The sequence below is a fragment of the Mesocricetus auratus genome, unplaced genomic scaffold, assembly GCF_017639785.1.
Source record: "Mesocricetus auratus isolate SY011 unplaced genomic scaffold, BCM_Maur_2.0 Super-Scaffold_100028, whole genome shotgun sequence".
Lineage (NCBI taxonomy): Eukaryota > Metazoa > Chordata > Mammalia > Rodentia > Cricetidae > Mesocricetus > Mesocricetus auratus.
The window spans coordinates 10,097,300-10,120,018 of record NW_024429209.1 but is presented as its reverse complement, the minus strand read 5'-3'; the positions used below and the strand labels follow the sequence as shown (position 1 = coordinate 10,120,018).

Sequence of the window (22,719 nt, the reverse complement as noted above, 5' to 3'; positions counted from 1 at the left end):
GGAGAGAGCACACAAGCTGTGGGTCTGACTGGCTCTGAGCCTCCCAGCCCTGATAGTAGCTGTAATTGTTTTCCAGTTTCAGGTTCTCCTCTGTAGAGCAGGAATCCCTTCAAGGTCATGGAGAAGTGCACCAGGACACAGTAAATGCTCACAAAATGGTACTTGGTGCCAACCCCAGGGCAAGGTCTACAGGGCCAGGTTCTCTAGAGTTGTTGGGCATCTCGGCAGGCTAGGGACTCTCTCTCTCTCTCTCTCTCTCTCTCTCTCTCTCTCTCTCTCTCTCTCTCTCTCTCTCTCTCTCTCTCTCTCTCTCTCTCTCTCTCTGTGCCTTCCACTAAGGGATTGGGTGTCTTGGCAAGCCAGGGATCTTGCTCTCTGCCTTCCACTAAGGGAGCCCCATCTTCAGTATCTCCAACATGCAGGAAGATGGGGTGCCCCAGTCCACAGAGACTGGCTCCCCATTGGGAGCTTCAGCTTCAGCCAACAAAGAAGTCTCCAGAGAGCAGAGGGTCGCAGTTCCCCTGCTGCTCCAAGCCAGCACTAAGGAAGTGAGTGCAAACCAGACAGCCAGACCCAGGAAGCTCAGCTATGAAAGACCAAGGGAGGAAGGGAGGAAGGGAGGAAAGCAGGAAGGAGGCAGGGAGGAAGGGAGGAAGGGAGGAAGGGAGGAAGGAAGGAAGGAAGGAAGGGAGGAAGGAAGAGAGGAAGGAAGGGAGGAAGGTCTTCATCTATGAGCCCAGCACCATCTCTTCACACAAGGAGAGCCCGTCCCGGCCCTCCATTGTTCTGATGACACAGAAGCACGAAGGCTGCCCTTGTCCTCCCTGTTTGGTGACTCTGAGAGACTGGCAGCCTTACACCCTGAGGTTCCTTCTCCTCCTGCCTTCAGGCCAGCTTTGGGTTTGACAACCTAGCCCCTGCCAGTGGCTGCTCTCACTTTCACCGAGCTTGGATCTCTAGTTGGTTTCTCAGATGGCCTCAGTACCTACACTTAGCGTTTCTTCTTTTTTCAGTCTGTTGAACGGGACATGCCACTCACTAAGGAACACGTGGCTTCAAATGTACGAAGCTCAGGGACAGGCAAACTCACCTGTGGAGATGGAAATCAGATAGGACGGGGCTCATCTGGTCACTAGAAGGGGACAGGCAGGAAGAGCAGACTTTTCTGAGGTGATGGAAACATTACATACCTGAATGGAGGTGTTGGTTACACGGGTGTGTGGTTGTAAAGGCTTTAAGACAGGTTTGTAGCTTGTGCATCTAACTGTGTGAATTACACGCATCTCAACAACATTTCATGGAGAAAACCACTACTTAAGCACAGAGACTATTTTTGTTGTTCATTTAGCTTTTGGTTTTTGATCAGGATCTCATTGTGTAGCTCTGGCTGGCCTGGAACCCAATATGTAGACCAGGCTGGCCTCAAGATTCATCTACCTGCTTTTTCCTTGGAGTTCTGACCTAGAGGCATGTGCTGCCACACACACTGACCAGAGACTTCTCTGATTGCCTGGCTTGATGATAACACCAATTTGAAATGTATTTGTTGCCAGGCATGGTGGCACACGCCTTTAATACCAGCACTTGGAAGGCAGAGGAGGCAGGTGAATCTCTGAGTTTGAGGCCAGCCTAGTCTACAAAGCAATTTCTAAAACAGCCAAGACTGTTACACAGAGAGACCCTGTCTCAAAAAAACAAAACAACAAAAAAGTATTTGTTGTTTGTGGTGGTGGTGGTGGTGGTGGTGTGTGTGTGTGTGTGTGTGTGTGTGTGTGTGTGTGAGCACGCATGCTCACGTGTGTAGGACCTCAGGAGCTGTCCATTGTTTTTTAAGACAGTGTCTCTCACTGGCCTGGAATTTATTAAGTAGCTATGCTGACTGGCCTTGGAGCCCTAGGAATCCTCCTGCCTCTGATTCCTCAGTACAGGCATCACGAGAGAGCATCACCACACCTGGCTTTTGTATGTAAAGTCCAGGTATTCATCTGGGTTCTCACGCTTTCCTGGCAAAAACTTTACCAATGAGGCTGTCCACCCCCACCCCACTTCTATTTCTAAAATAAACACCAAGCGGCCCATGGAAGAGGATGTAAATTTTATATTTAGGTGGGGGTTTTGTTTGTTTTGGTTTTGGTTTTGTTTTGACATGAAAACACAGGACACCAAACAAAATTCCACACGTGGTTGGGCTGTTTATCCCAGGTTGATCCTGCCCTTCAGAGGACACTCTGCTGTCCCTTGTCTTCCTCGTGCTGGAAAGCCCTGGTCTGCCAGGAGTGTGGAGCCGTGAACCTCCTGCTGGTCTGGTGCTTAAGAAACGTGTGTTCTTACGAATAGAGTGAAGTTCATGGGTCCTGCAGATACTCCTCGGGGCAGCATGATTTCACCTCTTCATGTTCACAGAGAATTCTGCCACTGAATTCTCCCTGGGCAGGCAGGGTATTCTCAGACCAGGGAAGCCAGGCCCATGAGTCCACCTATAATCTTGACTTTGGGAACAAGTGCACAGAAGTCCCAGAAGGGATTGGGAGTTTCAGGCAATCTGATGCCTGGCACCTCCTCATCCCCATTATCTCCAGCATAGTGGCCAGGCTTGCACAGCTCAGCTTAGCTGAAAAGATCCTTTTGGTGTTTTTTTTTTCATACTGTGCATGTTTAATAAGGAACTAGCCAGGAGAACCCAGAAGCCTGGATCAGAATCCCAGGCTGAATTAGAAAATGGAGCTGATCATGTGCTTCATCTACCTCAGACAGAGCAGGCATTCCTCAGTGGCCCTGGACAGTGAACACACCAGGACAGTTAACTGCAGCAAGAGCATGGAAGGAGATTTGCACCATCAGCCCAGGGCCAAGTCCTAGGGCCACCCACTGAGAATGGCAGGCTCTGTATCTCGTCCCCAGGTGGCTCTAGAAGGCACTGTTCCATGAGCTGTGACTCCTGGCTGTCAGGCAGGGTCTGGGCAGGCACAGGCGGCGCTGGATCTCCAGTTGGCAGAATCGGTTCTGGTTGGAAACTCGAGTGGCTATACCCAGCCCACAGGTGGTTGAGCACGGGCCCCAGGCTGTGCTAATATTTGGACAGGGGACATCAGCAGATGCAGGAGTGACAGAAAGTTGGTATCCTGGGGGTTGAAAAGGAGAGGGTGAACGTGGAGAAGTCGGGGATCCGCAGGCAAGTCTGCTCACTTGTTAGCCATCACAGGGTCCCTGGTGGAGCTGCTTAGCCTTAGTTTCTTCCTGAACTTCCTAACAGTTGTGGTTGAATAAAACAATTGCTGGGGAGTCTAAGTGCAGGGCACCCTGCTGTCATTGGACATGAGACAACTAAAAAGGGACATCTTTCCTTTTTTCTCCCCTCCTGCTCCCCGATACATGGTATCCTACAGACACACGTGTGGCACTGTAGCTTGGTGGCAATAATGCTGAAGGACTCAACATCACAGGTTCACCGTGGTCTATCTCTTCTCCTCTTCTCTTACGTTTGATAACATTCCTTCTAGCCCCGAGGACCAAGAGCACAGCTGGCAAAGACTAGAGAGACTTTCAGTCGTCACAGTCAATGTATACAAGGGTTTTTTGGGGGGGATTGACACTGGCATCCAGAATGTAGAGGCCAGGTTTGTCTTTCTGTGTCCCACAACATATCCAACAGCCCCCAACCACATAGAGTGACTCATCCCAAAAGTCCTGCCTGCTTCAGCTTTTACCTAACTGTTTACTAAATCCAAACAATCAAGTAATCATAATATTATAAATTGTCCACATGTATTAAATACCGTAAATATACGTTCTATGTACATCTATATTTTGTCACATTACATTAGTGTATATTGTATTTATTATCTACACTATATTTACCACTGCTGTAAGATGCACAAATTTAGCTCGAGTGTTAACACTCCTCCCTCTCTCCACTCTGTCACCGGAACATGAACTCTTTTTTTTAAGATTTATTTTTATTTTATGTGTATGTTTTGCCTCACATACGTATGTGTGCCTTGTGCATGCCTGGCACCGCAGTGGTCAGAAGAGGGCATTGGACACCCTAAGACTAGAGTTATAAAACATGTGAACTACCATATTGGTGCTAGAGACTGAACCAGGCTCCTCAAGCCGTATCTCAAGTCCATCGAACCTTATTTTAAATGATTTATTAGCTGAAATTATGTCTCTAAGTGGTTGCCTCTTTTGCTGTCAGTTTCTAGGAGGCTGTTGCAGTATCCCAACATCCTGTCCCCAACCCCAGCAGCTGAGGCCTTGGTGGCCTGGGCCTACCCGACACTCACTCACCTTGGGCGGTGTAAGGCTGGGTCCTGGGCATCACTCCCTGGTCACACACCCACTCGGGACAGCACCTACCAGGCACCTCCACTCTCCTGGGGCGTGGGCAGTCCCAGCTGGGCAGACGAACATCCTCACTGCACAGTGGCAGGCAGGTGAAGCCACCATCATTGCAGCGGCACAGGACCCTGCAGTTGGGCCGGAAGGTCTCCCCGTCCAGGTACCTGCGTCCGTTCACCTCACAGCCTCCATCCTCCTCTTCCACTGCACAGGGAGGAGAAAGCAGACCAGCTCTGGGTCCTGGGGCCAGAGCACAAGACAGGTGCCCTGTCCCAGCCCAGCTGCTCACCACGCCCCTCCCCCATTGGCCTTCCTCCCTAGTCAGCAAGACAGAGAAGCATCCAGGAGCCTGGCGTGGACCCCAGCTCTAAATTTTCTTAACGATGGGCCAAGCGATTTCACGTCTTGCCTCAGTTTCTCTATATGAAAAACAGTATATGTTGGTACTTATTTCACAGTGTGTCCTAGACGAAATAAATTGTAACAAATCTGACAAAATGAAGCCTTGGGTAACATCATGGGGCTCGCTTGGTAGAGCGCTTACCCAGCATGATCGAGGCCCTGAGTTCGATCTCCAGCATTGTATAAACTCGGTGTGGTGGCATGCTTGGTGGCACTCCTGCAACCCTAGCACTTGGGAGGTAGTGACAAGAGATTCAGAAGTTCAAGGCCAGCCTGGGCTGGAGACTCTGTGAAGTTAGTGATAATTCAGTGTTCATCAGTGAAGCTCACTGAGCCTGGGGTTTCACATAACAACCTCTCTGTCCTTTCCCTGGGTGGGGTCATCAATGTATGCCAAGGTTTAACATGTTGGCAGTGGGACTTTGCAGTAGCTACTTAAATTCTAGGAGCGGGCCACATTGCCACCTCCCTGGAGAGCTAGAGCCCAGAGTGCTCCTCCTCGTGTCCCCTTATTTCTCTAGAGAGGACAACTGTATCAGCTCCCTGTCCCAAATGCCTCCAGATCACAGCCCCTTGGATACAAAGACTAGATCTTCTGGTCTGGTTTCCAGTGTTTCCCTAGAAACCACACAGGTGTTTTCTGTGCCTTACTCCCTATCTGGCTTGCTACCTCTGGGTTCAACCCAGCACACCCATCACATGCACATGCACACGCACACACACACCTGACCTCTGCTACCTCAGCTTTGGGCCCCTAGTTACCAGAATAACCTGGTAAACAGAGGTGTGTTTAGGAAAGTCAACTAGAGGGTGATAATTTTAGCAAGTGTTCCTGACACCTCAGAGGCCATCAGCTGGGAGCTGACTGGCTGGGGGGCGAATGGGGCTGGGCAGCCAATCCCTCAGCAGGGTAGATGCTCTGTGAGAGGTGCCTTGAAATTGCAAACCCCATGAAACATCTCGGGATTCTCCTACCCAGCTGGACCCATGTCCAGCTGCCCAAACCCTTGTTTCTTCCAAGATTTCTTCAGGGTCCCCTCTGCCAGCAACCTCCCCTACCCTCCCATGACAGCAGCCTTCACCTGAGGTCCCCAGGCTCCCCTGAGCACAAGCCACAGGCTTGCCATCTGGGGACTCTCAGTACCCTTTCTCCCCTCTGGAAGTCATTGTCAAAGGTAGGAATCACAGAGCTATTTTTTCCCTCCCTCTACTTGCCAAGTGTGTGACCTAAGTAAGTGACTTGAGCCTCTCTGAGTTGAGCTCCCCCGCTCGCAAAATTGGGGCAACATTAGGATCTACCTCAGTGTCGAGGATAAAGCAAAATTGACTTGTAAAGCATTTCCCCATTGAACTTACTCAAGAAAGGACTCCCGTTACTGCCAGACCTACTAGAACCTCTGCCGTCATCCACGGACCACCACAGATGTTCGCTGAGTACCTGCTGTGGCCTAGACTGCGTGCCAAGCAGTTGTAACTCAGGATATGTGCACAAATGGGCAAACATCCTCCCCATTGGGGCACTCCAATGAAAATGAACACAGCCATCGAGCTGAGGTTGCGCTGGCTGGAGAAACCAAGGTGCCAGCGAGAAATTGCAGTTTTTAAAACATGGTGCCAGGGCCTCATGACTGAAACAGCGTGTGAGTAGGAATGGGAGGGAAGTCGGGAACTTCCGTGTGTATCTAGGGAAAGAGTGAGGCCCTGAGGCTGAAACCATGCGTTGGGTGTTCAAGGCCGGTGTGTCTGGAGCAGAGAACAGCAGCAAGAAAGAGAGCGAATGGGGTCATTTTTCGTCGCTTAGATGAATTGTAGAGATCTAAACCTCTGTTTCTCTAAAGTTCTCAACTGGGTTGACTTTGCTCTTTGGTGACCTTGCCAAGGTCACCACTGGTAGCTGATTCTGGCACCTCATAGGCACAGAGGGTGGTGCTGTCAGGCCACAGAGAGCCTTTCCCCAGCGGTGGCCCTGGTGCATAGTCACCAAATCCTGCCCCAGAGTGTCAGAGGACACTCAGGCCTGAGGGAGTGGTGAGGAATGTCACACTTCCAATGTCACTGGGGTTCACACTACAGCCCAAGGCTCTCAGTGGGGGATGGAGGGAGTGGCCGGTTACTTAATCTGACTGGAGATGGGGCATGCTGTCTAACGCCTCTGAGCCTCAGTTTCCCTGTTTGCAGCACTTGTGCAGCAGGACTGTGGGTCATGAACAATGAGTGACCAGCACTGTTTGTGGCACACACCATGCCCCATCGGAGCTGGCACCCTGGCTTTCCACAGGCATGTGCTTTTGCCTTGGGGCAGCTGTTTGCCCAGCTTTGGAGCTGTGACTTGGATGGGTGTGGATGGAAATCACCACCAGGGAAGTCCCAGCTGCGGGCCAGAGGGAAGAAGCAGGGAGTGGCACAGGAACCCCCTTGAGTCACCGGTTGAGCTAAATGAGCACAGTTCCTAAAGTGAGGTAGAGAGATACAGAGAGCAGGACTCCACTTTGACTATAGACCCCATGGTCTTTACACCCCCCCCACACCCCTCCAACACCCCCCCCACCCCCCCACCCCCACCATTAGTCCAGGAAACCTACTTACAGAGGCACGTGGCCTCCTGGCCACCAGGGCTTGCCCCAGGCTGACAAACCAGGCCCTGGCTGGAGTCGCAGACATGCAGACGGTCACAGGACTCTCCCAGCCGCCGCGCACACACTTGACAGCAGCCACAGCCATCCAGCACCAGGGGCACCCCCAGTGGGCACTGGGGTGGTGTCCACGGACAAGTACAGGATGTTGGACACAGCTGGGCCCACACCTGAGGAGACAGAGACCTCACTTAGCTTTGACTCTCGTGGAAGGGATGGAGACTCTCACAACTGGTCACTTCTTGGCCAATCAGACAGTGTGGGACCCTTATCTTGGCCTCAGTGTCACACAGAACTGGTCTTGAGCTGGGACTGTCCCATGGTGCTCTTCAGAGGCCGCATGACTCTGTGCATTGGAGCAAGGACCCCAGGTCAGAGTTTCAGTTCTAGGCTCTGCCTTATTGGCTGAGTTGACTGAGAGTTCCTTGAGTTCTCCAAACCTGGGCTTCCTCATTTGTAAAAGAGGGCAGAAAATGACGCCACCAACCCCTGAGCATGGGTAAGAGGTCAGCAATATAGTTCGCTTTTTTGGGGGGATGCACATGTATGTGTGGTATGCAGGTGCATGTGTACAAATGTGAAGGGATCAACATCCCATGGCCGCCTCTATCATTCTCCATTTTTATTTTGAGACAAGGTCTCTCATTGAGCCTGGTGATCACCAATTGGTTAGGCTGCCTAGGCAAGTGAGCCCTGGGGATCTGTCCGTCTCTCTGCACCCTCAGGACAGGTTGGGGTACAGACGTGTCCCACTGTGCCCAGCTGTTCCATGCAGGTGCTGGGGAACCGATCTCAAGTCCTTAAGCCTGCGCAGCAAGTACCTTAGCCACTGAGCTGTCTCCCCAGCCTCCTGGATGTGGAGATCATTGCTCATTGCAAAGAAGGCTACCGAGTTCTTACCTTCAGACCAAAAAATTCAAGCAGAATGTGGAGTTTCCTGGTCTTGGCACAATCCAACATGTCTCCCAGCCCTCGGTACACATCAGATTAGCCGGGAAAGGGAAAATACAGATTCCCAGGCCTTCTCCAGGACTCAGGAAACTAGAAGTCACAGAGGCGGAGACCTGCAATCTATTTAATAAGCTGGCTAGAAGCTTCTAGATTCGACTAGGTTCACAGACTTACTTTCTGGCTCAGGCCACCTCAACTCCCCGCCCCATCCCCCCACCTCATCCTCAGTCCCCACTTTTCTCGGCTCCCACACCACCCTGCACGGATGGGAAGTTGACTCCAAAGGGGAAAGTGATCTGGGAGCTGTTCCAAGCCCACCTCCCTGATGTGCACTCACGGCCCCAGAGGAGGAGACTTCTCCTATAACGGACGAAATCTGAGCCAAGGGCCGGGCATTGGTGGCACATGTCTTTAATCCCAGCACTCCGGAGGCAGAGGCAGGTGGATCTCTGTAAGTTTGAGGCCAGCCTGGTCTACAGAGGGAGTTCCAGGACAGGCTTCTAAGCAATACAGAGAAACCCTGTCTCGAAAAAACCAAAATAGTAATATATAGTAAAATAATAATAATAATAAATACTGAGCCAGGGGCTCAGTACCCATCCATTCAGGACCAAGGTTTCACCCCAATTACACAACTGCGCCTCCCACTCAGGACAGAAATACCCAAATGAAGTGCCTGAAGCCATGGACTCCCGAGAGGGTGGGGACCATGAGGGTACTACTCAAGATGTTCCTGACTGCCTGCCTCAGCTGTGGAGGATCACTCTTTAGCAGGAGTAGACAGCTTTACATGGAGGATTTGTGATTTAGGAAAAGAAAACTAAAGACTCAAAGCCTCCTGATTGGCCCAAAGGGGTAGTGATCCCTTTACTTCAGGAGCCCCATCCTGTGCAGCCCTGGACCCAGAGTTCCCCAAAACCTGCTTTCCAGGGCCCACAGTTCTCACTACGGCCAGCAGGGGCCGCCACAGAATAGCTGACCATCCTTGACCAGGGGCTCCCACCTAAGGCAGAGCATAGCAGAATTTGAGATTCCAAAGGGTTCCTGGACCAGCAGCCTCTGGGAACTTGTAATAAACACACACTGTCACCTCTCCAGGCCTTCTGTGTATCCTAAATGTGGGATATAATACATTCTGGGGTACCTCACTTGGAGCCAGACTGCGAGGAGGTAGGACTTCAGAGCAGGGTTTTTAACTCCCTTTGCTGACCAGAACTCTTCTACTGAGCCCCAGGCCTGCTGCAGGCCCCCGGTAGCTCCTGGCTTCTCCAGGTCCCGACTCCTGGACAACCCACTAACAACACCAGTTACTGGGTGCTGTGTGGGCAAGCTGTCCTTTTAGCACTCTCCTGTAAGGTATGGCAGCTGGTCTGATTTAAAGATGAAGAAATAACACTTGGGAGTCTGAGGCAGGGGAATTGCCTCAAGTTTGAACTCAGCCAGAGCTGTATAGTGAGTTCCAGGCCAGCCTGGGCTACAGAGGCCATTTGGTTCAAAATAAAGTCCAAAACAGCTCGAAATCAAGAAGTGAACAGCTGGAAAGTGGTGGGGATAGGACCAGAATCCAGGTTCCTGGGAAGTCTGAGCCCTAACTTACCTGTCTTCCTTCAGGGGCTCCTCCATTAGCAGCTGATCCCCTGCCTCAGCCTACTCGTTTGTGAAAGGACAGTGACAAGACAGGGCAAGTATTCTTGCCTGGCCATGGAAGAGGCGCCCCCTCTGGCCTCCCTGCTCTCCTGTTCCCTCTCTGTGTCCTCACATTCAAGCTGTCTCAACAGGGCTTCATTGTTTCCAGGTTCCCTGTTCCGGCCCCAGTCCAGAGCCAGGAGCCCATGGCCCGCCCAGAGACCTGGAACTCCTGTCCCCCGGAAGGAGGCAACTGCACATATCTCCATGACTGCATCCCCGGTTTCTGTGCCAGGTGCCAATCAACTTGCTGGGACCAGGAAAGAATGGCCTCACAGATGTCTCTCCTGTGGCGAATCTAGGGCAGCTCTCCCTCCCGGGGGGCCCAGCCAGCATCTTGTTCTGCCCATCCCCTCCCAAGATGGGAAGCCAGTTGTCCTGACCCTTCCAGGGAGACCTCTTGGGGCCAGAGAGGAGAAGTTTATGCCCATACTCCATTGGCCCCAGGCATTGCCCAGGTTGGGGTGGAGGCACAGACTGGGTGTCCTCAGAACACACCATCTCTGTCCCAGGCTCCATCATGCTACTCTTCTATTGTTCTATTTCTTTGCTGTGTGACTTTGGGCAATTGCTTACCCTCTCTGAGTCTCGTTTAACTAAAACATGAAAACACCTTGTAAGACTGTTGTGAATGTGAGACAAGGCAGAGCTATACACACAAGCCCATTAAAAAATGTTCCATGTGACACTGAGGAACATTTACCCACAGAGATGTCTCCTGCTCTCTCTGGCCAGGGTCAGAGGATCACTGACTGCCTGAGGGCCAGCACTCTGTGCCCTTACAGACTGTACTTTGCAATCAGACCCCAACTTCCATCCCTGTCCTGGTTTAGTGTTACACAACACCTAATCTGATTTAGTTTTTGCAGAGGAGACTGGAGGGTCCCTGCCTGGTCATTGTCCTCTTTAGGACACTCATCGTGGTCCAGGGCCTGTGCTACCCTCTGCAGAGTAAGTCTCCTCAGTGATCTAACCAACGGGGTTTCTGTACCCATTCAACCAAGGCTGAGGCTCAGAAGGGAAGGGCATATACATGCCTGAGGTCACACAGCAGCACTTGCAAGGAGCAGCGGTCTGCGTCCAGGAAGGGAGCAATCCTGGGCAGAGAGAACAACTTTATCCAGTGCAGGGACCCACTAAGGGTCCCTAGTTGTGACCATATATACCTGTGCACCCAGAATTCTACTTTGGAAGAGCAGGATTCCTTACCATTGAGAGTAGGCAAAGGAAGGAGATGGCCAGAAGATGGGTCAGCGGGGTGCCCCTCATGTCACCGTGTCCCTTGTGGAGCCAGCTTCAAACCTGGGAGGCAAGACCTGAGTCTTTATGTTCTAGAGGCTATGAGGTTCCTAATAGTTAAATACACGGGGGGGGGGAGAGACAGAGAGACAGACAGGCAGACACACACACACACACACACACACACACACACACACACACACACACACCACTTACAGTTCTAACTCTTCTCCCCATAGTCTCAGGAATGAGCCCAGTTACCTGAAGATGAGGCCGCTGAGGCCACCAAGAAGGCGTCTGACAGCTTGTGACGCCCAAGCCACCTCTAGTGCCAAGAGTTAAGGACAAGCCGGCAGGAGGCTCTCAGCTCCTCAGCTCCCAGAAGAAAAGCCTCCAGCCCAAGCCACTGCCACAGCAGCTGCAGCCTTGCCAGGGCCCCTGTCCCACCCCCAGGGGCCTGTGGAGACCAGAAGCGTCCAGCAAACACCCCTTTGCAGATCTGACCCACAGCGTCTTGAGGCCTGTGGCCCGAACTCTGGGCAGCCCAGACCCAGCCTGCGGTTTCTGGCAGGGAGACTGGCAGCCACCCAGAGGTGGGTGTGACCCAGAGCAGAGCTTCCCTGGCAGCCTGGCTGCTCTTGACAACCAGGAGTCTCGCTGTCTTGCCTCCTGGGCTTCAAAGGTGGCTAAGTGTGGCCAAGAGTGAGCAGGCTGAGCCTACTATGTGCTGCTGGCACTGGCTGGACCCCGCTGATCTGACTAAGACAAATCATCTTTGTTGAATTGCACCAGCTCTGAGAGGCTCTGTAGACTGGACACACAGCACAGACCTGGGAACCGGGCCCTGGGAGATGGGGGCAGCAATTGAAACACTGAGGGGACTCCCTTGCTCAGACTAAGGCTGGGGTACAACCTTCTGGGGGAGATGCCATTTCTGAGAACCAACAAAGCTCTGAGGCAGAATGTTCCAGAGGGAAGAGCATGATCAAATGCCCAGAGAAGGGACCCAGCACAGAAGCCCTGTCTATTTAGAGTCGAAGGTGCCTGGTGGCCATGCAGCCTCCTGGGCGCTGGACTGTGCGGGAGTATGTGGAGAATAAAACAGGATTCACACCACCAGCTGTGGGACATCTTCATTGTTCCAGCTATTGGGTGCAGGGAACATCCCTCAGGTTCCATCAGTGGGCGTGGGGTATAAAGACATGGGATATGAGGGCCAGGGCTACAGCGCAGTTGGTAGAGTGTGGGCCTGGCGTGTACACATCACTGGGTTCCTTGGCATTGCATAATGAACTGGACGTGGTGATGCACGCCTGTAGTCCCAGCACTTGGGGGCCATGGTGGTCCTTGGCTACATAGTGAGTTTGAGTCTAGAATGGCTACATGAGACTCTGCTTGAAAGAAAGAGAGAGAGAGAGAGAGAGAGAGAGAGAGAGAGAGAGAGAGAGAGAGAGAGAGAGAGAGAGAGAGAGAGAGAAAGGAGAGAGAGGAAGAAAGAAAGAAGGAAGGAAAGTAAGGAAGGAAAAAAGGAAGGAAGGCTGTGGCCCCCAACACCTCCACCAGTTACAGTGGAACACTCCTGTGAGCCCAGAACACTCCTGTGAGCCCAGAACACAGGGGGCTAGCCTGGACTACAAAGCAAGACCCTAACTCATTAGAAAACAAACAAGCAGGGAGTCCACATGCTCCCTCCTGGTCACACGCAGGCTGTACCTTCCTCTGTGAGTGGTAAAAGCCATCTCTGGTGTGACCAGTGTGGGGACTTGCTGTCTGTAGCTCCCTCCCTGGTCCTTCTTGTTTACTGGGTCTAAGCTGTGCCACAGGAAGGCATGACACCAGGGAAATTGGAAAGGGGGGTCACATTCATTTGGTTAGGTAGGGGGGGCAGAAGAATGGGGCACAGGCCCAGAGTCAGGCAGGTGGGGAGTGAGAAGCAGCTGGGCATGCTGAGGTGTGCAGTCACCCCTGAGCCAAGCTTGACACCCCAGCTTGGTGGTTCACTTGCTCTGTGGCTGTATGAAAACTCCAAACCCTCTCTGGGCCTCAGACAGACCTGCATGATGCCCATGCCAATAACCGTCTTTATCAAGACCAGAGTTTGTTTAAGACAGAGACATGCTTGGCTTGGCAGCTAGGCAAAGCCACGTGGCTAGCTTCCTGCCGTGAGATCTGCATAAAGCAATGGGTACAGATTCCCAGACTATTCCCCAAAAGGAAAGACTCCCTTTTTGTCTCATCAGCACGCCTTCCTTCCTCTTGTCTCTGGCCAGAGACGCAATGGTGGAGTTGGGCAGCCACCTTGGACCATGAGGGTATCTTCAAGATAGATCTCATGTACAGGGGGACATAAAATAAGACTTTAAAGGAGACTGCAGGGGCTGGAGAGATAGCTTAGAGGTTAAGAGCACTGACTACTCTTCCAGAGGACCTGAGTTCAATTCCCAGCAACCACATGGTGGCTCACAACCATCTGTAATGAGATCTGGTACCCTTTTATGGCATGCAGATATGAATGCAGGCAGAATACTGTATACATAATAAATAAATAAATCTTTTTTAAAATCCTAAAAAAAAAAGGAGACTGGAGCGAGGCATGGGGGAGCACACATATCATCCCAGTACTTATAGACTGAGGCAGGTGGATACCCAGTTTAGGTTAGCTTGGGTTACACAGAAAGGCCCCGACCCTAGTGCTACATATGTGCCTTGGAGGCTCCTTATAGACTTACTTCACACAATTAAGGCGGTAATGATATGTGCATACATATGACTGTATGTCACTATTGTTTTTCATATTCACATAATCCTCACAGGCCCTCCTATTTGAGCTGACATGAGTCTGAGTATTCTTGGTCGGGTACTGCTGATGTAAAAATGGCTTTGTGTTGTTGTTGCTGTCATTGTTGGTGACCACGCACCTGGAAGCCTTTCTGAATCCCATCTAATATTCCATGGATTTGTCTGGCCTCGTCTGCCTCCAGGGATGGCCTCTCTTCCTTTCTCTCCTTACAAGCCTGGCTGTCTGGCTCAGCCCCGGAGCACGGCAGCAGTACCTGCCGCTCCCGCCTTTTCCTGGCCCCTTAAGGACATAGATGCAGCTTGGGGGCATGAAAAGCTCCACGAGATGAAGGTAACGCTTTTCCATGAAGACTGTGGACCTTGTCCAAGAGCTGTGTGTGCTCAGGCTTCATGAACACTGGGCTATTTTTTCCCCCTTGATCCTCTGAGGCAGATATGCTGGCCAGCTCTCTACTGTTGATGTTTTCTCTGGGATAAACTTCCTGATAGTGAGGGAATGCGGTTATTTTTCTGGATTTAGCCAGTGTTTTATTTAGTGTCTCCATCTGTGCTCTAAATGAAATGGGCCTGCAACATTCCTTTGTGGGTTTATCTAGCTCTTGTAATGTTGGTCGCTTATCAAACAGCTCCTTAGGCAGCTTACCCTCCCCTTCCAGTCTCGCCGTGCAACTTGTACAACACAAGAATTGCTTCCTGGGGTCGGCACAGCTATGCCTCCAGCGCCCCCGGGGATGATGATCTGAGGTTGGGAGGGTCTTGACTGCCGCTCCAGATCTGGAACTATAACTCCTCAACTTCAATTCCTCCGCTTGTTCCTGGGCGAGTCTTCACATCTTAGTGTCTGTGTGCTTGAGAGTGAATGTATCCACCCTGGATACAGGTGTGGAGGCCAGAGTTGCCTCCTCTGTGGCTCTGCACATCATTTTTTGAGGCGGGGTCTCTCTCTGAACCTGGAGTCACCGTCTCTGCCTTCCAGTGCTGGCTCTGCAGATGAGTACTGCCAGACTCAGCTGTTTTATTTGGGGGATTCATATCCATGCCCTCAAGCTTGCACACACCACCCACTGGTCGCTCCAGGCCCCTCTTCTGGTGCCTTGTACCTTCCTAAGAATTGCTCGATTCCCCATCTTTTAGGTTTTCAGATGTGTAAGTGTACAACTGGTTCACAGAGGCCTTTAAATTACTTAATCTCTAGGTCCAGGTCATTGCCACCATTTTGCTATGTGTTTTGTTTACTTGGTGGAGGGGATGCTCGGGGTGGAACCCACAACCTTGTGAAATATGAGTAAGTGCTCCGCCCCTGAGACACATCCCAGCCCCTTCCCTACACTGTGCCTCTGCTCAGCCTACTCGGTGTGTGTCTGCTATTAATTTGGTCTTGTTTTGATGAATTCTTTTGATCTCTGGCTTGCTGATTCGTTCACAGAATCTCCTGTTGCACACAGTCACACTCTGTTTGGCCCTCTGATGCTGACTCATTCTGCATCTTTAGCAACAATGTCCTGTGCATCACAGAAGGGGCATGGGCTCCCCCCTCCAGACTGGAGGCTGCATCTCCAAAAGGGATGCCCCCATAACTTTGCCTCTGCTGCGGTAGGAGGGCAGCTTGAGGGAATGGCCACGTGCTTGGCTGAATGCAAACACCCAGCCCCCAGGGTCCCTTTGTATCTTCTCTTTCACACGTTCTGTAGGTTAGGCAGGAATTCAGGTGTCTGCTCCTGGTCCTGAGGTCCCAGGTGCCATGTAACAGGTCCCCAGGGACAGCTGTGGACTTGGACAGTTTACCACTTGGCTGACGTTTGAGCTGGCAGGGAGTGTGTGGGAAATGACACACAGAGGGCTGGAATGTGGTGACCATAGTGATACATATGGCCGTCAGAGCATGTAAGCCAATGTGAGCTGGAGGTTTCAGAGGGAGGGGACAGCAAGGAGATGGTGCCAAGTACGTAGCTGCTGGTGCACCGAGGGTTATGGTGGCACATGGCAGGGCTTTGGAAATTGGTATGAGGGCTTATTCTCAGGACAGCATGCCAGGGAAAGCCACAGATCCCAGCATGTAGGTGTCTGGATGAATCAGGGACTTGAAGAAGCCAGGCTCTACTCTATCACTGTGCACCTTTGGGCAAATCCTCTGCCTTTGTTTGCCTTCAGTTTCCTATCTGTAAAATGGGTGAGAAGCAATTCTTCATTTTCCAGGCCTCCCTGGCCACAGAGGTCTATGTTTTATGCCAGAAGAGGGCATCAGATCCCACTATAGATGGTTGGGAGTCACCATGTGGTTGCTGGGAAATGAACTCAGGACCTCTGGAAGAACAGTCAATGCTCTTAACCACTGAGACATCTCTCCAGCACCCAAGGTCTATGTTTTATAGACCTGCTAATCACTCCAGAGAGGTTTGGAGGGAGGGTCTCAGTAATATAGAGACCCACAGTGTAACTCAGAATTTGGGGTACTTCACTGAGTTGGGACCAGCTGACCTGGCACCAAGTCAGGGGGGCAATACAAAGCTGGGTTATTCCTACTCAATCTGAGAGCCCCTGTCTTGGTCAGAAGACCCCCATTCCAATGACTCACTCCTCCCTAGGGGTCCCTAGAGGTGCCACCATCCGTCAGTACACCTGTCCCTCTTCCCATCAATCCTGTGTCCATCCTTCCACTCGTGTCTATCTGACCCATGTGTCCATCCATTTGTATTCTCATCCATCCACCAACCCATCTCTCTGTCTCTCCATCCATTATCCATGTATCCATCCCACAAACCCAGCTGTGTATGTCATGCCTTGGGGTCAAAGAAGAATGGAAAGCATGTCCCTGTCCATAGTGAGCTCAAGGGGTCTTGGGACAGCGGCCAGCAGAGACAATCTCCACACAGTAAGTAGGAAATGCAGAGGGGAGAGAGAAAGAGAGGTCTACACCAGGATGTGACACTGAATTTGGAAGCAAGTGTGGGTGTCAGGAGGGAGTAGAGGCCTGGAGGTGATGGAATTGAGTCTGGAGAGAGCCATGGGGGGCGGGACTCAGGGGAGCTGCAGCTGAACAGGCCAATGTCAACGGAGAAGTGTGTTGGTCGCTGGGGTAGGAAGGATGCCAAGGCCTTGGGCACACTGTGGGGCTGCTCAGAGAGATAGAAAAGCTGTCCTGGGCAAGGATCAGAGCCCCACTTCCACCCCTGCCAGAGTGACATCAGGCAACTCTATGAGGCCCAGTCCCCAATGATGACATCACAAGTTGTCCTTTTAGCCTCCTGGGACTCTTCTAGCTTCTGAGTCATATGTGGTCACCAAATTGAGGACCATGTGAACATGTGGCCTGCCCTGAAGCTAATTGTTCCCATCCCTGCTGGGCCAGAGAAGCTTTAGCTGGGGGGCAGGGGGCTTGGTTAGAAGCCACTACTGAGGGCTCTAGCCATGGGTTGGCAAACACGCCAAGAAAGATCTGGGTGGGGTCTCAGGGTCCCTGGGTAGGAGATGGGATCCCCATTCTTTCTGTGGTCTCCAGGGTAGCTCTCCAGACCACAGACCCTCCACCCAGAATACAGCTCCTTGAAACCACTGTGTTTAAAACATGCCCAAGAAAAATGGCTTGAGATGTAGCAGGGGGAGGGTTCCTAAATGGAGCAGCCCCTAAGACCCTGTGAAGGAGTGTGTCTTATTTTTTTCTGAGACAGCCTCATGAAGCCTAAGCTGGTCTTAATCTTTCTGTCTCTGAGGATGACCTTGAACTTCTGATCCTTCTGCCTCTACCTTTCAAGTGCTGGAATTTCAGGTATGAGCTATTTCACCCAGTTTATGCAATGCTGGAATTGAACCCAGGTCTTCATGTATGCTAGAATAGCACATCACCAACTAAGCTACACCCCAGCCCAGAGAAGCCCTTCTAAATCCAAGAGTCCCACACCCTCCACACTCAGGAGATCAGACAGATCCAAAGACGGAAACTACACAAGAGTTCACTCCAGCAAACCTCTACTGACTCTGGTGCTGCCCACCCCCATGCTGGAGGCACACAGGGCAGCTGTGATGTAGCCGGGTCCAGCCCTGTGGGTCCTTGGAGGCTGGGGGGTTAGGATGTCACTTCTCCCAGGACATACAGGGCAGCTCAGAGACAGACGATCAGATCTCAGTTGGACTGCCGTCCCATCCCGACAGAGTGGCTGCAGGGAGCTGTGTGCAGAGATGTGCTTTGCAAGAAAGTTAACTGTGACAAGTGTATCCTCTCCTGATTGCCCTATGCAAGTACCTTAGTTAGGGTTTCTACTGCTGTGAAGAGACACCACAACCACGGCAACTCTTTTTTTGTTTGTTTGTTTGTTTTTGTTTTTTCGAGACAGGGTTTCTCTGTATTGTTTTGGAGGCTGTCCTGGAACTCGCTCTGTAGACCAGGCTGGTCTCGAACTCACAGAGATCCACCCGCCTCTGCCTCCTGAGTGCTGGGATTAAAGGCGTGCGTCGCCAATGCCCGGCTACATGGCAACTCTTATAAAGGAAAACATTCAATTGAGGTGGCAGTTTACAGTTCAGAGGTTCAGACCATTATCATCATGGCAGGAGCATAGTGGCATGCGGGCAGACTTGGTCCTGGCTACATCTTGATCAGAAGGCAATAGGAAAGGACTGAGTATCACACTGAATGAACCCGGAGCATAGGAGATCTCAAAGCTGTCCCCACAGTGACACACTTCTTCCAACAAGGCCACACCTACTCCAACAAAGCCATATCTCCTAATAGTGCCACCCCTTACCAGCTTATGGGGGCCAATTACATTTAAGCTACCACAGCAAGCAACAACTGACCCCTGCTCTGGGTAGAAGGTTGAGGGAAGTCCCTGGATAGAAGGCTCAGGGCCTACAGCATGCTCAGGGCTCAGAAGCATCATATGTCTGTCTGCTCATTCCACAGCCAGATGAAAAACGCTGACATGTGCTGATCTAGACAGGGCCCTAAAAGAGCAGTGAATGGACTCAAGGGGGCCAGTCCTTCCCTGCTCCTATAGAGACAAATGGTTCCCCTGTCAACTGCTGCTGTGACTGGGAGTGGATAATGGCCCCCCAAAGCATACCTGTCCGTCCCCAGACTGGGTCTAAGTCTGACTGACACTCATAACTTCCACTCCTCCATAATTTCAAGTCTGGATACAGATGTCCTACCTCTTACAGCAAAGACATACGGTACCTAGTATGAGTCCCAGGTGGTTCTGAGAAACCTTAAATACTAAATCATTTCATTATGTCAACATCCCCACAAATCGTACTGTTGCCATCATCCCCACTCAGAGGTGGGGAAACTGAGGCACTGAAAAGTTGCATTAGCCTCACAGGATTAGTTAGTGAAGGTACAACCAGAACCGGAAAGCCCTCGGTGTGTCTCCTGAGGGAACGCCACTTTCCCGCGGTACTTAGAGAGGGCCTGGTCCCTGCTCAGCCATTGCAGCAGGCTGCCCAGGAAAGGCCTAGAGAATTGCTGCCCCCTTTCCACTCACTGACCCTCACTCTCCTCTCCCAGCCTGGCCATGGAGGTAAACAGTGCTCAGCTGTGGCTTTTGATGGTTCCTGCCAAGCTGGCACTCGGGCCCTGAGGGTACCCAGGGCATCCCAGCCCAGCAGCTGGGCGACCTCAGGGCCAGCATTTCCGTAAACATCCCAGTGAGCCAGCCCCACATGGTTTGGCTGGCCTTGTGTGGTTTCCTATGACATGGCCACTTCTGCCCCCTCTGCCTATCTGGGCTTCCAGTAATGGAGTGTTTTCTCTGGAGCTGGTGGCACTGGTGGCATGGGGCCCCGGGGATTCACTGTCCACTCCTTTCCCTCCACGGGCCTTCTTTCCCTCAGTCTGGCTGAGGATGAGCTGCCCAAGGAACCCCAGGGGGTGTGGGCTAGATCTGGGGGTACCCTGGGTATCACCCCCTCACAAGCCTATATCTTCCTCCCTGCAGCAGAAAGGGTGGGGTCCAGGCAGAAACAAGTGTATCCAGGAGCCCGGGAAGATGGCCCAGTCAGTAAAGTGCTTGCTACATCAACCATGATGACTTGAGTTCGGATCCCCAGCTGGGTGTGGTGACATAACATAATCACAGCATAGAGGTACAGAGACAGGAGGACCCCTAGGGTTTGCTGCTCTGCCAGACTAGCCAAATCAATGAACTCAAGGTCCAGCAAGAGGCCATGTCTGTAGAAATAAGGCAGAGGAGGACACGTGTTGTCAACCTCTGGCTTCAATATATGTATACACAAATGTGCACATTCAACACACACACACAAATGGTGGGGGAAACCACTGTATCTTGAGATCTGCATGGAAGTCACCCCTGCATCATCCCAGAAGTGATATGTCACATATGCGCATTTTACTGAGGGGGGACTGAAGTATCAAAGAGTGAAAAATGGCTTTTCCAGCAGGGTACAAAGGTAGGAGGGCTGAACTGGGATCTGACCCCCATAAGGCGGACCCCGGGTCTCTGCACCCACTCTCTGGGCTAGCTGCATCTTTAAAGCTGGTTAGGACTCGGGAGGGGGGTGGAGCAGACCTCAATAGTGGAACACTTGCCTGGGAATATAAGGACCTGGGGATGGGGAAAGATGGCCGCAAGTACCTTCTAGATCAACTACCTGGCATTCGGACAGGAAGGCGGTGTGGAGGTTTGAATGAAAATGGCCCTCATAGCCTCATAGGGAATGACACCATTAAGAGGTGTGGCCTTGGGGCTGGAGAGATGGCTCAGTGGTTAAGGGCACTGCCTGTTCTTCCAGAGGACCTGGGTTCAATTCCCACCACCCACATAGCAGCTCACAACTGTCTAACTCCAGTTCCAGGGCATCTGATATGCCCATACAGACACAGATGCAGGCAAAACATCACTGCACATAAAAAATAAAATTATATACAAAAGAGGTGTGGCTCTGTTGGAGTAGCTGTGGCCTCTTTGGAGGAAGTGTGTCACTGGGAGTGGGTTTTGAGATTTCAAATGCTCAAGTCAGGCCCAGTGCCACTCTCTCTTTCTGCTACCTGGACATAGAACTCAGCTCCTTCTCCAGTCCCATATCTGTCTGCATGCTGTCATGACAATGGATTAAACCTCTGAACTGCAAGACAGCCCCAAATAAATGATTTCCTTTACAAGAGTTGTTGCTATGGTCATGGTGTTTCTTCACAGCAATAGTGAACCCTAACTAAGACAGTGGGGGACCCCACTTGTGGGAAGGCAAAGGGGTAAGTCAATTCCCTGCTCACCTTTGGCCTCTTCGCGATGTGTCAAACACTGGTGTGCAGGGCTGAGGGATATAGGATCTGAGTAGAGCCTGTGTGTGGCAAGATAAGGGACCACTCACATGGCCAGGGTGGAAAAACATAGAGAAAAACGAAGTCGTGCAAATAAAGAGGCTTAGTATAGCTCCGGGTGAGAGCTCGCCTCCCTAAGTCAAAACTATTCACTTCATGTCCCACTTCATCAAAATCAGTGTGTACCGTGTGAGGCTGGAGCCTGCTGGAGCCAGAAGTGAACCTCCCTCCCACTGAGTCCCAGCTCCTACCTACAATGGTCCAGGTGCCAGCAGTGGGAGGAGGCACGGAAGGAGGCCGGGACCAGGATCAGGCACCTGTGGCCCTCAGCAGCCCCCTTCACCCCCAGTCCACTGGGAAGCCGTCTATGAATCAGGGCCCACATCTTGGACTGAGCAGTGCCAGTGCAACGCTGATCTGGTATCCCGGAGTCTGGTCAGCCCCCGAGGGCTGCACCCTTTGCATACACACATGTTGATGAGGAGGGGCTATTGTGAGGATCCACGAAGACCCTGAACAGGCTTGTCGCCACAGCACAGTGCTCCGGGACCTTGTACAGAGAGATTGCCCTGTAAATAGGAGTTAAGATCATCCTCACTAACATTACTGTCAAAACTTAAGGGCAAACACTCTGACCCGGAAGTAGCTGACTGCCCAGAGATGCTTAAACAGCATCCCCCTCTCCGTGTCCTCGCATTCCTGTGACCTGACTTAACTGAGGAAGGTCCGTTTCCTTGGATTGGGCACTGAGGCCCCTGCCTGGAGCCATGGGTGAGTTCTCTGGTGGACAGATCCTGTTAGAGGTGGAAGGAGAAGGGTGTTCTGGGCTCTCCACTCCTGGCTCTGGAGGTTGATACCGTCTTGGATCTACTCTTAACGTCAGCCTTCCTCTAAGAGCATCTTTGGATGAGGCCTTGGTTTCTTCAAAATGCGCATGCCTATCCTTTAGGCCTCACAGGGCCATCATAAAGATTAGAAAAGGCCAGCACAGTACCTGGCACATGCCAAACACTCAACTGGTTGCATGTGGGACTTTTTTGTGGGGGATGGGGTGGGAAGGGGTGGTATAAGGTGAGTGTATATGGCAGTTTTCTGACATTGTTCCTCAGTCGCTGTCTCCTTTGTTTCCTGAGCTAGGTTCTCTCACTGGCCTGGGACTGGCCAAGTACACTAGGCTGGTTTGCCAGCGAGCCCTCAGAGACCGGCCTCCCCAGTGCTTGGATTACAGCTATTCACCACCACACCCAGTTCTGGTGGGGGTCAATTCAGATCCTCCTGCTCTCATGGCAAATGCTTTACTCAGGCTATTTATTGGCTGTCACTGTTCACATGACATTAGCACGGAGCAGAGATACAGACCTTGGAAGGTATAGGAGAGTATGGCAGTTATAT

The 22,719-nt window shown here is 51.8% G+C and overlaps 1 protein-coding gene across 2 annotated transcripts in view; it reads right to left on the bottom strand.

Moving 5' to 3' along the window:
* Positions 1–2,083: 2,083 nt before the first annotated feature.
* Positions 2,084–22,719, bottom strand: part of Ccn5 (cellular communication network factor 5) — a 74,904-nt gene continuing 54,268 nt past the window's right edge. The window contains exons 1-5 of one of the 2 annotated variants that reach the window (XM_040732912.1): positions 11,514–11,800; positions 11,223–11,315; positions 7,330–7,546; positions 4,291–4,545; positions 2,084–3,122 (exon numbers count right to left, since the gene is read on the bottom strand). In XM_040732912.1, coding sequence (XP_040588846.1) covers positions 2,908–3,122; positions 4,291–4,545; positions 7,330–7,546; positions 11,223–11,282 — 747 coding nt within the window. In that variant the 5' untranslated portion in view covers positions 11,283–11,315; positions 11,514–11,800 and the 3' untranslated portion in view covers positions 2,084–2,907. Of the gene's footprint in view, positions 3,123–4,290; positions 4,546–7,329; positions 7,547–11,222; positions 11,316–11,513; positions 11,801–22,719 lie in introns of those variants that run through there. The other variant, XM_040732913.1, reaches the window with a different exon arrangement.